The sequence below is a fragment of the Pygocentrus nattereri genome, chromosome 11, assembly GCF_015220715.1.
Source record: "Pygocentrus nattereri isolate fPygNat1 chromosome 11, fPygNat1.pri, whole genome shotgun sequence".
Taxonomy (NCBI): domain Eukaryota; kingdom Metazoa; phylum Chordata; class Actinopteri; order Characiformes; family Serrasalmidae; genus Pygocentrus; species Pygocentrus nattereri.
Genome location: NC_051221.1, coordinates 37414610 through 37429788, shown reverse-complemented (window position 1 = coordinate 37429788; position 15179 = coordinate 37414610). Strand labels below are relative to the sequence as shown.

Genomic DNA, 15179 nt, shown 5'->3' with positions numbered 1-15179 from the left:
TATCCCTAAGATGGCCAAATCTGCTGACGCCCACAAAGGCTGTACTGAGAGAGTCTTTCGCAAGTGAACAACAAAACTGGTGGACTTTAATTTGCAGAATGATTGACCTGCACCTACACTCACTGAGTAGTTCATTATCAAGTAACAGGGTCCTAATGACAAATCCATTTGGACAGTACAAGCTGACATCCAAGAGTCTCTTCCCATGCCAGACAACTGGAAACCAAGCAGGGCTGTCCCAATTGTATGATAATCATAAGCTCCTTTATGCACTGCCTGTCAAAAGTTTGGGGACACCTAGCCTTTCAAAAAACGTTTCTAAAAGATATTGGTGTGATCTCTTTGTCAGTTCATTATAATGGCAAAAATTAACCTCTTACAATCCATGCCTCCCTGCTGAAAACATATCATTAGAACCATTAGGATGCAAACTTGAGGTTTTGCTTTCTAATGAGAACTGGCTCAATGGTTACAATTAGAGACCAGTAGTTTCCTACAGAACACCTTCAGATATCATTAGGAAACAATCAGATGGATCTGTAATCAGTTTCAAACACCCTTTGAATCATCAGAACCCTTTACACCACGATATCAACCCATCATGAAAGCACAGAATACAGCTGTGTGTTCATGAAATGCTTTTGCATGATAGTTATGTGTTCTCTAGCCTTTATTGTGCTGTTTTTTTTGCTGTGGAGGGCAGGGCTAAGTACCAGCCAGGGTCTGTGTGTTTATGAATGTGTACGAGTTGAGAGTGAGAGAGACAAGTATGTGTGAGCTGAGGCATAGCGAGTGCAATATTAGAGAAAAGCTGAGCCTATGAAATGTGTAGGTGTGGCCAAAGACAGCTGGATGATGAAGCACCATGACCGGTCTGAAAACTGTGTTTCTTCCAATAGTGGTGAATGCTACAATATCATTAATGGCTACTGGACACCTCCAGGAACCAAGTGACATTTTTACTGGTTTCTGGGATTTTCTTCAGCAGGTTTTTATTCACTTAGTAATCCTAATGCTCATTACTCAGTAACTACTGTAAATGATTTAATAGCTGCTGTGAAACTAATACACAACTTATGAGAAATTGAGGAAATGAAGCCTGGATCTTCCCACGGTAGATTAGTGTTGGAAGGTAAAAAGAGGAATTCTACTTTTTTTTCCCAAAAATGTAATCATAATTCAATCACTAAGACGTAAACAAAGTCATTCAGAGTGGTTTGATGCAGCAAACCTCATTATGGTACAAAGGAATTATCAAATCAGGTACCATTTGAGCCTAATAAATAAGACAGGATATTAGAACACTTGAAGATAGGAGATTTTAAGTTTTGAAAATGATGTGACGACCTTCAATGTCCAGCTTAGCTTTTAGCTGTTTGAACCAACACTGTGCCACGTTCAATGTTTTCTTTTAACAACAGTTTAGAAAAGAAAACCATAGTCATTATTTGGGGCAAATTCCACTAATGATACAGAAGGTAATTTGATAAACATGAAGCTGAGTGTTGCAGAATACATCCAAAGGATGAAATAGCTGTGTACGGTAGCAATACCTTTGCAGATATTTTGTTTTACTTAAATGAGAGAAAATAAGCTGTCCCCAAACTTTTGATGCGCAGTATATCATTATCCATACATGGTGGGTTTAAGCGGCAAAACATCCATCACCGATGTGCACGTTAGTGTGAATGAGTTCTATTCAAAAAGCCTGTCTTTCAGCCTCATGCCCCTCGACTCAGTGGCTCAGTATTGATGCTGTGATTGAGCGGAGTAAAAATAGAGCTTCAATTAAAGCCGATTAAGCCCAAGGGGTGGGAGTGAGCACAGAGCTGCTCATTTCCTCATAGCCTCCTCAAGTCAGCTGAGAGTTCAACTCCAGTTTAGGAGCATTCAGAGCCACGATCAGTGTCCAAGCTAATGAAATTACAAGGTGTGATGCGGTGGGATTCTTTGCCTGGTACATCACTACATACATTTGGTTGGCTGAACGTTCTAGATCTCTTATATGTTGAGGATTCTCCTCACAGTAGGCGCACTGAGAGAGGGGAAACATTCATTTGCATTTAAATGGAGCAGTGATGAGGTGATGACTATGTGGGACAGCTTTTACCAAAGCGATTCACAGCAACACATTAATGTTTCTTCTTCTGGAAAGATTGTCTACTCTGTTCAGGGCAGTGTAATCATGCATAAGGGTACTTTATGCAAAGCTGCCATTATGAGAGCTCAGTTCCAGATTCTAAACTCCTAAAATATTAGAGGGCAACTTCACGGCCATCTAGGCTTTCAGAGGAGGTCTAATGAATTCTGGGAACTCATGCATGCATGTCTGTTGGTTTTTGTCCAATAGAATCATGCTTGTATTAATATTACAGCACTACTCTTGTTTGTTATGGATGAAAACAAAAGAGTTAAATTCTTCAAACACTGAGTGGAAAATTGGCCAATCTTGAATTTTTTTTCTTTGTGGTATCTGGGTAGATTATAGCTAAGCGAGTTCTCCTACTGTTCAGGACATCAACAACTGAAAATAAGTCGTAAAATGTTAGATTAACCATCAGCATAATTACAAAGTAATCAATCAAAAGAAAAATCATGTTTTGATTTCCAATAGACAGGATGAATAAGGTGAGAAAAAAGGCCACCCTAGGCCTTCCGGAAGTCTTAGACACGTCGCTAGTCGTGAATATGAGAGACAGCCTTATTAATATGTTGTTAGAAATGGAAAAGCAGCCTCACTCTTCAGAGTCACTCTGAAATTGCTAATCTTCGTCTGTCACAAGCTTCAAGTGGAAACATAATATGTTTTTAAGAAGCTTTAAAAGTCTGTGTTTAATCTAGAACGGCCAACAAATATTGCTGCGAATTGCTGTTAGCTTAGCGCTAACAAGCTACTAGGACCACAAAGGGATGCTGGCAGAAATTAACATCATCATGGAAATGTGTTTTGCCTTCTATCTCGGTTTTGACAGAGTTCTGACGTTTATGGCTCAAATTGAAAGGCTTATGCTCTTGGGTGAGGATGTGATGTCTGACCCAAAAAAGAAAGAAGCCTACACTCTAGACTAGCACTACATTGACCAAAGAAGCCAGATAAAACTAAAGAAACAGAGAAACAAACGGTGAACGAATTGGAAACTTCTTCAGGGGGGCTGCAAGACAAAAGACCCAACCAATGAAGCTGGAAGAATAACTGGGGGCAGACGTCACAGCACTCAAGCATATATTTGGAACAACGTTATAACAAGCAGCGGAAACTGCTTTTAAAGTGGTAGGAAACTCAGTGACTGTAACGTCTGTAGAGGGGACGCCTGCTTGCTTTGAGCTGCAGGAAGCTTATGGTGGGGGTGCGACATTGCTTTTAGACACTTATCACCCTTTATAGAAACCGTGGGCTCACATAGTGAAGATACTTAACTCTACTTTCTGGCCACGGCAGAAGTGGAGACCACTCAGCCACATGGAAAAACACAGTAATTCAGTTAACTCAAATGGTTTCTGGAAAATGATAGCTTTCCATCATTTGAGCTGCCCTAATTCCATTTGTTTGAATAGATTGCATTTATTAGCCTAGTACAAGTTATGCAACTAAAAGTGATTAGGGGCAGCATTTGAGCAAATTCTAAGTTTTTACAATATGCACACATGACGTTTACAGTTAGAGTGCTGTGTTCCAGAAATTGAACTGAGGAAAATGTTGGGTGCCATTTGTGAAGATTTTTAGATGCCTATTTGCCATAGACTTTGGTTCCCAAAGTCAGTCCTGGGGCCTCCATATTCTGAATTCATGTTTTTCTGTCGTCCCTACTCTGACCCATCTGAACCAGCACAAGAAGAACTTTCTAAACAGTTAGTACTGAATCAGGTGTGTTAGATCAGGGAAAGTACAAACATGTGCATAGTGTGTGTCCCAGGACTCTGTGTTACAGAGTTTTCTTTACAGCACAGAAATCCTTTATTTACACACTAGACATATCCACATTTTTCACATGGCCACAGTGGCTCGAAATTATGACCAAAATATCTGATTGGGAGGTGAAATGATTTTTTGTTTCTGTTTTTAAGCAAAGTCAAGGAAAATGTGCTGACTTTTTATCTTATCTGTTTATCATTTTATGTCAAATTGAAATGTCTCTGAGACATTTTGGGACATTTTGCAGGTGGTAGTTGCCACTATAGCCAAGTGTAAAACTACACCATGCAAAAGCATGGCAGGAATCTTACAAAAGAAAAACCACTCAAGATAGCAAACTGTTCAGAAGACAATGTTTATAATGACCCAAAGCCTGATTGTTGCTGTTTGGACCATAAATATAAAAAATGAGCAAAAACATCTCTAAGATGATGCCAATTTCTGCTAGCACTCCTATAGGATTCTACTAGTGTGTTAGTGTTTAGCCAATTCATATGAAATATTTTTGGCTGAAATGGACTTGGACTACACCTAGCTACACCTAAAACTCACAATCAGTGATGTATGTAGGTATAGAGTGACATGAAGAAATTGGTCCTGAGGAAATTGGTCCCACAAAATGTGACTGGTTGATTTCACTGTCAATTCCTAATTACATTACTGGTTAATCTGACGATAGGCCTTGAGTCCAGCTCATGAAGTTGTAAAAGGTTTGAGAGCTAGCTTGGATTCATCAACATTAATACCACAGAAAAAGAAACACATTTCCAACCAATACTTGCATGCATGATGCCTATATTAAATAGAAATGAACTCAAAATTACAGCCGTGTTTTTTATTTTGCGGAAATTTATAGGTTAAACCTAATCATTGAACTTAAGCTAGTTAATACATTTCTACATCTAAACATTGCTATATAATGCCGTACACTTTGCGATTTTAGCTGAAATGGCAGTATTCACGTAAATGCTTTGTGTAGGCTATAATGGAATTCTCTGACTAAAGTGTTTCTCACACAGGTTCAGATTTCTCTTCACAAATCAACAAAAATCAGCACACAGGCATTCAAGCATGCCAGCAATAAAGATCTGAATTGTTACGTTTCCATATTTCTGTGATGTTACATGTTATGGGCATTTAAACCTTTAAAATCCCAGGATTATTATATACAAGGCTTATTAGTCAGTAACTACAGGGACTTCAGTGGAAACTGGCTAAGCTGTTTTTAGGTTACAGAAGGGAGTAATAAAACTTTGGGCCTGCCGGTGGGCCCTGGCCATCTAAGGGGTTAACATATAGTCTGTTAGTGTCAAAGACACTGCCCAGAAATAGCATGGACAGACAGTGTGTCTAAACTAGTAGAGCTTTGCTGCCACATTGTGCGGTAGAGCTCAAGCAAGGTGGCCTTATCTCAAATCCTCTCACACAACTGTTGTTTACTCTTACCACAAGAAGCAATAAATAATTCTCCCATAGTTCTCCTGAAGTTCTCTAGAGGATTTCAGACAGTACTGCTGACTGGACACACTTGCGTCCGGTCAGCAGTACTGTCTGAATGCCTCTGAATCTTAACTGTTTAGTTAAGATTCAGTTAAAAGATGGCAATCTTGCAGATTCTACCAATGTCTAACCATTCTGTCACATATTCACAACAAACAAAGCTAAAAACCGTTGAATCATCATATAGGAAACATGGTCAGTTAAATCCTATTGGGCCTGCTGGAACATGAGGCCAAAGGGTGAGACTAAAAATAAAGTCTCAGCAATGTAATGGTCATTGAGAGTGCCTTCTGTAGCCAGGGGTCTTCCTGTACAGCCCATTATAACTGTGCACCATTAGTTAGGGGTTGTCAAATAATGACCTACACACTGTATCAGGTACTGGCTGAATCAATATATTATAAAGGACCAGGGTGGTGGTTTCTGCTCCTCACTGTGCCAGATTAAAACATATGTCACAGTGAAGATAAGATAATGTAGTTTGAACCATTTGCGATTTAACACAACCCTTTCATTCACCTCTACATGCTTTGATCTTATTTCTAAACTTTATGTCATGGTTTGTCATGATGCAGTGGCTTTTTATAACACTGTTATGAAGCATCTTTACCCAGTGATATTTGAATATTTGATGTAAAGCTCTAATTAAGAACACCTGTTCTAGTCGGCCACAAATGCCCACGATAATTTCCAAACATACTCTTACCTTATTATAGAACTGCTATAGTATATGGTGTTCTTAACTAGTCCACTGTCTTAGACGTTCTTCATAACAGTGTTATAAACAGATCAAACATCAGTCCCTTTAGTTTATTTATTTATTTACTAGGTTAAGTTATTTACTTCATCAAAGACCTCATGTCATCTTCTGGATACTGTAATTAGCTGTTCTTAAATATTCAAGTATTGTTTTTTAAGAGTCAGCCAATGCCTGTGCATGTGTTATGAAGTCCTAGTCTTGAAGTGGCTAGTCTTCAAATAAAGTGTTAATGAATACAGACAGCCAGAATCCACTTTTATTAAAACAACATCTGCAATTACCTAATGGCATCCTTCTGGTATGTTCTGTTAGTCCCAAGTGTGTTTATTTTGTTTACTGTGCTTGTAGGTGTTAGAGGGCAGTAAGTATTATACTTTCAGATGTGCAGGAATCAGTTAGCAGGTCAGGGTCTATACAACAGCAAAGTCCGTAATTACTATTATTAATTGCCACTCTTGTTTTATGTGTGAAGCCTCCACTTCTTATATGGGTGTGATTAGCATTGTGTGAGAGTGCAAGATGGCTGTTTGTGATCTGTGGGAGTTTGTGTTGTAGTGCGGTGATGCTGAGGTGAAGGTGTCCATCAACACAGGCTGTCAGTACAACCACATCTCCAGCACATGCTGCAGAAGACTGGGGTGAGTCAGAACTACACAAACATACCCTCTTGTTAGAATACTTGGGAGGACATTAACTCAACTTACACTAACTCAACCGATACTGTAACACTGTGTAATGGTAAATTTGAAAGCATGTAGGGTTCTCTGGAGGTTGTGTGGTGGTCAGATGATTGCGAGTGATTTATGTGAGAGTCACAGACGGTGAGTCTGGCTAACTAGTGATTTTTTTTAAAGTAGTGGTTATCTGACTCAAGAGACGATGTGTGATGATACTATAATGTTTGCATTTGATCAATCAGTGATCTGCACCACGGCTGGCCTGGACCAGTTTACTACAACCACAACCACAGAGACCTCTTCCTCAACCTGACCCTCCCATCCCCTTGGTCAAGACTAAGCTTGCTATCTTAGTTGCAGTAAGGGGATGCATCTTTTCGAACAACAAAAAACACAGTTTATCTCTTTAAAATACATAAACATGGACATATCAAAAATACTGTAGCTTGGCTGAGAACTGCACTCACTGCTGGGTCAACTAGCTAGTTAATAAGCCAGTGTGTGATCGTACATTAACATTGGTGCAGCCTGAGTGTACAAGCATAAACTGACTAGCTCATCCCTTCTGCACTTTGACACTGTGGTTCCTCGCTCTGATGTCCAAACTAATTGCACACACTTATTTTCACTTGTTTAGATAGCTTTCTGTTTTTAAGCAAGTTCCCTCATCTCCCCTTATGCTTCTTGGAGTTCTTTTCAAGCTACTTTTCACAGTTTAACTTTCCCAGTTGTTACCATTTTTGCTCTGGAGGTGGCGACATTTGTGTAATTGGTGCATAGCTACACAATAAGAATGCATTGAGCTGCTATCGTGTCTAGATAAGAATTTTCTTGATTCATGCTTTTTGTCCTGAGCAGCCTTCGTTAATTTTATATGGTGCTCCCCACCGGACTTTGGAGCACTTTGGAGTGATATATCACGCTTCTGTACCTGGCAGTCTGGTGGATGAATCTGGGTTTAGTGGATGCCAGGAGAACACTACCTAAAAGAATGCATAGTGTCAACAGTAAAGTTGGGTGGAGGAGGGCAACATGACACCTCTGGCACATCTACAACCTGTGTGATGTCAGTTTGTGGGAGTGGGTAGGTCAGATTCTCAATCTCTCAGTGGCCCACGCACATTTGTTCCAGTCCTCCTGATGGCCAGTCCATTCCTGCTATTTCTAGCTCAATTCTAAACGCTTACCCTTTCAAATTCTGTGTGGGTGCTAAGGTGTGATATGGTAGGGTATGGTCACTTGGCAGTGGACATGATTCCAAAATGTGGGATCATATACTGTCACGTACTACAAAGACTGGTGGAAAAAATGCCTTTAGTCTTTTGTGGGTACTTATGAGGATAATTGTAGGGCTGTAAGTATACACACAGAGTTAAAGTTAAGATCTTAAGGCTCTGATGCAATACACCAGTATTTCATCTCTGTTGTTTGTTAATTGCATTTGTGTTTGTATTTGTGTTGTAGACTGAAAGCCAGTCCAGAGACTAAGCCTCTCAGTGATTCCATGGTTAATACCGTGACATATTTGCCGCTGCAGTTTGGTAAAGAAAGGATGCAGTGTTCTGCTCAGGTCATAGGTAAGACTTCAGCACCCCATCAAGACAGAGTCTGTTTTAAAATCTGCACCAGTACTTCTGACTGTCTTCTGTAAAGGTTAATGGATAAACGGGAAATCAGTATAGCATTCCTGAACAGTAGTAACGACATATACAGATTTAAGTACTTGTAATGTGTTCGTAATGTTTGCAGAATCTGATGAATTAATTTATATATTTTTTGTTACCTTTTTAGATAAAATTAGCAACCATTCAGTTAATGCATTAAGTATGGAACCAAAACTGTAACTGGATTTGCCATAATGATGTAACAGTATTTGTGTACTTGAGATTCTTGAGGCTGAATCTTTAGAATTAGCCAGAAAACAGTAGCTAAGTTAGCCTAGTTAGTTATAGTGACAACTACTAGTTGCAAATATTAGTAAAAAAAAAAAAAAAGCTCATAAAAATGTGGTAATGACTCTGAAAATGCATGGCAATAAAAATCTAAGACATACTGTCAGAACAATACAAACACTAAACATGAAATACTGAAGGGGAATTCCACCAATTGTTCAGAACTTCTGTTTAAGTAGATGGTTAAAATCTAAACAAAGGCATTCAGAGTGGTTTGATGTGAAATGCCTCGTTCTGTAGAATGTTGCTCACAGTGGTGGTGATAGGAACTAGACAGCTAAAGCATTTAATGTCTCTAAAAACTCCCTTACAGAAAACGATTAAACACAATTGTTACAAATGCGATGCCTGAAGCCTGGAACATTGTTTACCATAGTTCTGAGGTAAGATTTTGGGCAGAGAGGTAAATGCAGGGCTTTGTAAGGCAAAATAGTACTCAAAGAAACCTTTTGGTTCAGAATAACCTGTATTTTATTATTATCAATAAAACTAAGAAGACATTTGTAGGTTTACTGATCATTCTGAATAGTAAATAAAATGGCTACATGTGCATTATAGACACCATGACCCCTGGTTCCTATCACCACCACTGTAAAGAAGTCTGAGATGGTGGGTTTCTCTACAGTAATCCATTTTACATCATCCCACTCTGAAAGGCTGATTTATGCAGAAATTTAGAAACATCTGTGGAACTCTGAACCAAATAAAACTTATAGATTATAAGCAATTAATCATAAAAAGCTCTTTGCTCACCAGACAAGGACAAGATTAAGGTTGGGCCTGTTGAGCAGACCACTATTCTAGAACAGGCAGAACTGTAGTAAATGGAAAGGGGTTCCCAAGAAATGTGCTACATCATGTCTTACATGACTGCTTCTCAGGCTGTGCAGTATCTGCTCAGTCTATGTATTGCATATCTTCATGGATGGTCTTTGGATGAAATCTTCTGTTACATAAGCTCCAGAGAGCCCATGAGGGCTGTGAGTGGTCTGAGCCCGCTGCTGACATTTTCCTCCAGGCACGAAGCAGCCAAGACAAAGTGTATCAGGCTGTGGAGGGAGCTATTAGCCCCTAACATGGGGGCACGTGTAGCCACAGCGATGTGCTTTGCATACAGATGCAATACAGACCCAGCTAATGAACTCATTTAGGATCCAGCACTGCTGTGCAGCCCACTAATAAGACAGAGGCTGAGGATACTCCTGTAAGGGTTGAATATGCTCTGTCTCTCAGTCTCTTTCATTCTCCGTTCACAGATGATGAGACGTTTGAGCTACGCCTGGGCCTACACACCCTGCTGGAACTCAAAGTAAGTCTTTTGTCGTTTTCTCTGCTCTTTTCTGGTGTTCAGTAGCCACATCTCCCATGAGCATTATGAGCCACAGGCTAAAAGTGGGTAGCCTTTGAAGGCTTTGGTTTTCAAACACTGTGGTATCTACATTGCTCTTCAATTGCATAATGGAAAACTAGCCTCCACACTCAGTTACCCATCAGGCTTAATCCACCCAAACTGTGATTTGATTATAGACATCAAAGCACCACTCTAAAGTCTGGTTTGCCTGTCTGGGGTCTTGGCCAATGGAAAAACTAAGATAAGGTAGAGTAATTCAGTTCTTAACTGAAGCAAACTTTAATCCTGATGTTTCCTCTGCAAAACCCACAGATTGACTGATTATGTCCTCTGATAAGTAAGCACAGTGCACATTTCTCGCTTACACAGATCTGAGCACTGCTTGGGGAGGAATGTTAATGTAATATTTTGGCCAAAAAACAAATTTATACAATATATGCATACAATGTAGCCACTGAAAACATGTTAGCTGTTTAAAGTTTGCTTCTTGCTATGGGGCTAATGTAGCTAAGAAGTGATGGACCCATCAACTATTATTGTTCAAATGTCATACCTAAGTCATCATCATCATCATTATCAACATCGCGGTAGCAGTTGGGAGAACAGAGAATCCCAGAAAACCCTATCCCCTGCAACTTCCTCCAGCTCGTTCCAGGGGACCATGAGCCACTCCCAGGCCAACTTGGAGATATAGTCTCTTCAGTGGGTCCTAGGGCATCCTCAGGGTCTCGTCCCAGTAGGCTGTGCCTGGTAAACCCCTGAGAGATGTCCAGGGGTCATTCTGATCAGATGTCCAAAACACCTCAATTGGCTCCTCTCAATTTGGAGGAGTAATGGCTCGACTCCAAGCTCCTCCCAGATGACCGAGCTCCTCTCCCTATCAAATAGAGTGTAGCACGCCACCCTGCGAAGAAAGCTTATTTCTGCAGCTTGTATCCGCGATCTCATTCTTTCAGTCATTACCTACAGCTACAGGATCGGGACGTAGACCGACTGGTAAACAGAGCCTTATGGCTCAGCTCCCTTGTTGCCACCACAGTCCAGTACAGTGACTGCATTGCTGCTGCCACCTGTCCCAGCCTGCAGCCAATCTCACCATCCCTCTTCCCATCACTCGTGAGCAAGACCTTGAGTAACTTAAACTTCTCCACCGGGGGCAAGTCCTTTCCCCTTACCTGGAGTGGGCATTCCGTCTTTTTCGGGGCTAGGACCATGGACTAAGTCATCAGAAACTTTCCCCAAACCATGTCAAGTGATCTCATAGACTTCAGGACACTGAATAACACTGTTATCTATAGATAAGTACAAAAGTATGCCATGTAGCTAAAATCAGTAGCAACAGCCCCCTTGAAGCATGAATTGCTGATATTTTTGTTTATTTTTAATAGAGAGATATACACATGTGTGTAAATTACATTTACTTTGCTTTAAGCTTGATCATTACTACGTACTACATTACATACATACCACACTGAAATCACTAAGGCAGAAACTTCTTGTCTCATTTTCAAGACAGTGCTGATGGTAGTAGGGCCTGAGGGACATCAGCTACAATTTTTGTCCCATTATGTGCCTCTGTCTGAATGATTCAATTGGGAATTTCTTTTTATTTTCAGCACGGTTACAAAGTGTTCAAAGTAGCCCAAAAATAGACATGTTCTTAAAAAAGGGGAGTGGGGGATGGGGCTGATTGGAGAACAAGCATTAGTATTACAATTGTCACTCGTCTCAGAGGAAACAGTTCCTTGCATAGAAGAGGCTCTGAAACTCGAAGAGTGCTAGAAAGTATATACACTTCTGACACTTTGTCACTCACATTTATACTTACAGTATTATAGCATATGTCTATAGCATGTAAAAGAGTAGGAGAGCGGAGTTTTCCTCACGCAACAGCAGCATTCAAAATTTGTTGGAACCATACTGTAATTAAGTATGGCTACAATTTACATAACACTCAGTCAAATCCATGCACAGAAAAATGGATTGATGGTTGGATTTTTTGTTTTATGTTTTAGTTTTAGATTTATGCAGAAAAAAAGGACATATTTTAGCTCAGTGACTGATTTTCTGTTGCTCAGTTTGATCACTTCTGGGCCTTATTGCTGTATTTTAGACAAGTGTTTGGTCCTAGAGCCCCTTCTGGCCTACACATTGTAGTGTTTAATCAGCTAGCAAGAGCAGCAAAAATACAAATACAGGCAGGACAGGAGTTTCCGTCGGTGTAACTGCTTCATTATTCAGTCTCAGGAATTGAACCCACAGCCATTTTGAGGCAGGCCCACTGCTTCTACCACTAGGCCAACCGGTAACACATACACTACACCTCTGGACCAGGGCTGGGAAACTGTGTCAGAGAAGCACCTTGGAAATGTATTTCAACAGTTTCTCATAGATGCTCATAGATGCTATAAGGGCTGAAAATTTCAACTGCAGTTCCACTCGATCTCACATTTTTTGGACCTGATACTTTACAATCCTATTCCTAGGTTGTTTTTGTTTGCTATTTTTCTCCTACTTGAATCATTATTTCACTGAAGTAACACAATGTTCTCCAGAGGACGGCTTTAGGCTGCTCTACCCTCTGTTAATGTAAGCTGAAAATACATAGGGATAATGCCAACCTTTTTTAAGGGAAATAACACATTAATAAGAACCATATGAAGTAAGACGCTGCTCTTTGTTGTCCACAGTGTTGCATTGACCTGAATGCTAGAGTGCTCCGCCTCCACAGCACCGGGGAGGAGCTTCCCTTCTTGGAGACACCTACCTGCAGCCAGTGCCATCACCATGATGACAACAAGAACCTGTGACCTTTGACCTTCCTCTTTATCATGACCAAACCCCCAGCCAACTGGGGGGTAAGTGGAAGTAAAAAGGAAGTATTTGTGGGAGGGAATCTGCCTCTGAGTGTGTTTGGACTACAGCATCACTCAGTGTTGTCACTTGGCCAGAACAACTTTCTGTCCTTTCCACTCAGCCTCCGCTCTTTTTCCTCCCCCTTTTCTCCTCCACCCATCTTCTTGTGTTGTTTTCTGTGTCATTTACATAATTTTGCAAATCTTTCTTTTCTCCTTTACTGAAGAAGTGGAACAAATGTGATGCTATAAGGGACAGGTTATGTGTTGTCCTGTCTAATATGTTTGAAATTGTTTTATTTCTTATAATCAGACCAAATGTAATCCTAATGATACAGCCAACACAGTACATTAGTACTTAAATCTTAAATAAATCAAAATTGCACACAAATCTTTGTGATTTGGTGTATTAAATTACAATATAGTTAAATAGCTCTATAAAGAGCCTCAGAATTAGAAATGTGTTTAATGTCTGACCTATGAAGCTTGTGCAAAGGAGTTCATGCTTTCAAGCTACCACCAAAGTAAAAACCTTTAATTGGCCCCCCTTGGTGAACGGCTTAATCATAATTTGAGGGAAAATGTCAAAACACTGAACAAAATTGTGAGTAAAGCTGAAAGTAAAGCTCTGTCTTCAAGTCTTCTACCGACAGGAAAATGCAGAGAAGACCATCATTGGCACCTAATGCTAGACTGGGCTTCTGTTCCGACTCCATATGTATATCAGACGGATCAAAACATTCCAGATGCCAGATTTTGTAGATGTATATCCCTGTTTTTTTAAATCATTGATGAATTAATGTGCATCTAAGAGGGGCATTTTGATTTGATGTTTGAAATGTGTTGCTAGCATCTTCTGGACGTTTATGTGTTTTCTAACCGTTTGTGTTCAGCACATGCAGGTAGGAATAAAGCTGGTTCACCACTTCTCAAGCCAAATTCCTATTCAATGCTACCAAATTCCAGCCCTTCCTGCCTTTGCTCACCTCACCTTTAGAAGTGAGAACATAGCACCAGAGGTTTATCTCTGAAACAAGGCCTCGCTGGGTTTCCATTTACTCCTGAGCACCTGCTCTGTCTTAGTTTCAGTCAGAAATCTGCCTGGTGCAGCTTCTTGTGGTTCAGATCTACTGTGACTAACACTAAGATTTCACATTGGCTGATTTGGTTTTTTGCATCTCCACACCACTGCAATGGAGAGAACATGTCAAACTGAAAGGCCGCCTGCGTCTCTCGCGTGCTGCCCACACAGCACTTGCCCTTGATCCATTTTGAATGTTTGAGTAACCGAGAGGACAGCACACAATGCTCAATCTGCTAAATCATCTGGCCTCTGTCACTTGCAGTGCCGCTTTGGATCTCTCATCGGAGGTCATTCACGCTTAGATTCGCTCTGCTTTTGTGTCCGCCTCTGACGTATTGCGGTTCTTTGTATGCTTTGGAGGAAGGAAAATTGATGTACGAAAGAGTTTATTTTTAGTGGTTTTTTTTCTTTTCTCTGAAGTGTATTTTCTCTGCCTAATAAAAATATGTATTCTGGCTATGAATGTGTCTGTAGACTGTAAATGTTGTTCTTATATATATATATGTATATATATATATATATATATATATATATATATATACACACACACTTATGCACTTTTTTATTGCCCAATAAATGCTTATTTGCTCAATTTAACATATTATAAAAAGGAAATTTAGAACTAAAATCAACATGAAAAGTTTTCTCTGTGATGGATGTGTTAACTTAGTATTATCACTTAGAAAACCTACAGAACATGTCATTTGACCAGGAGTGATCGAACCTTTGCATAAGACTTTATATACTGTATATAACATATGTATTATATATACAGCTTTATATACATCCAGCTTTACATGGGATCAATAGAAATGGTCCAAAATAAAATCTTTACATTTTATGTAATGGATGGAACACTTCAGTTAAAGAGACTATAAATCACAATCAAATCACAAACCATAATCAGTGCAGTTTTTCACTGAGCTCTCCCACCTCCAGCTGTGGTGGTTCTCATGGTTGTGTGCCAGTGATGTGATCTCACCCAGGATGGGTCGAATGCTATTTAAAGTCTCATTTCATGTGGCAGCAGAGAGCAAGCAGATGTTCCCACAGCCAACGAGAGCCAAGAGGCCTGCCTCCACTGACC

At 40.0% G+C, this 15179-nt stretch overlaps 1 protein-coding gene across 1 annotated transcript in view; it reads left to right on the top strand.

The window, feature by feature from the left end:
- nrip2 (nuclear receptor interacting protein 2) overlaps positions 1-14555 on the top strand; it is a 39350-nt gene extending 24795 nt beyond the window's left edge. Inside the window, exons 3-6 of the mRNA XM_017716363.2 lie at positions 6729-6811; positions 8315-8427; positions 10059-10111; positions 12844-14555. Coding sequence (XP_017571852.1) covers positions 6729-6811; positions 8315-8427; positions 10059-10111; positions 12844-12963 — 369 coding nt within the window. The 3' untranslated portion in view covers positions 12964-14555. The remainder of the gene's footprint in view (positions 1-6728; positions 6812-8314; positions 8428-10058; positions 10112-12843) is intronic.
- Positions 14556-15179: the final 624 nt, after the last annotated feature.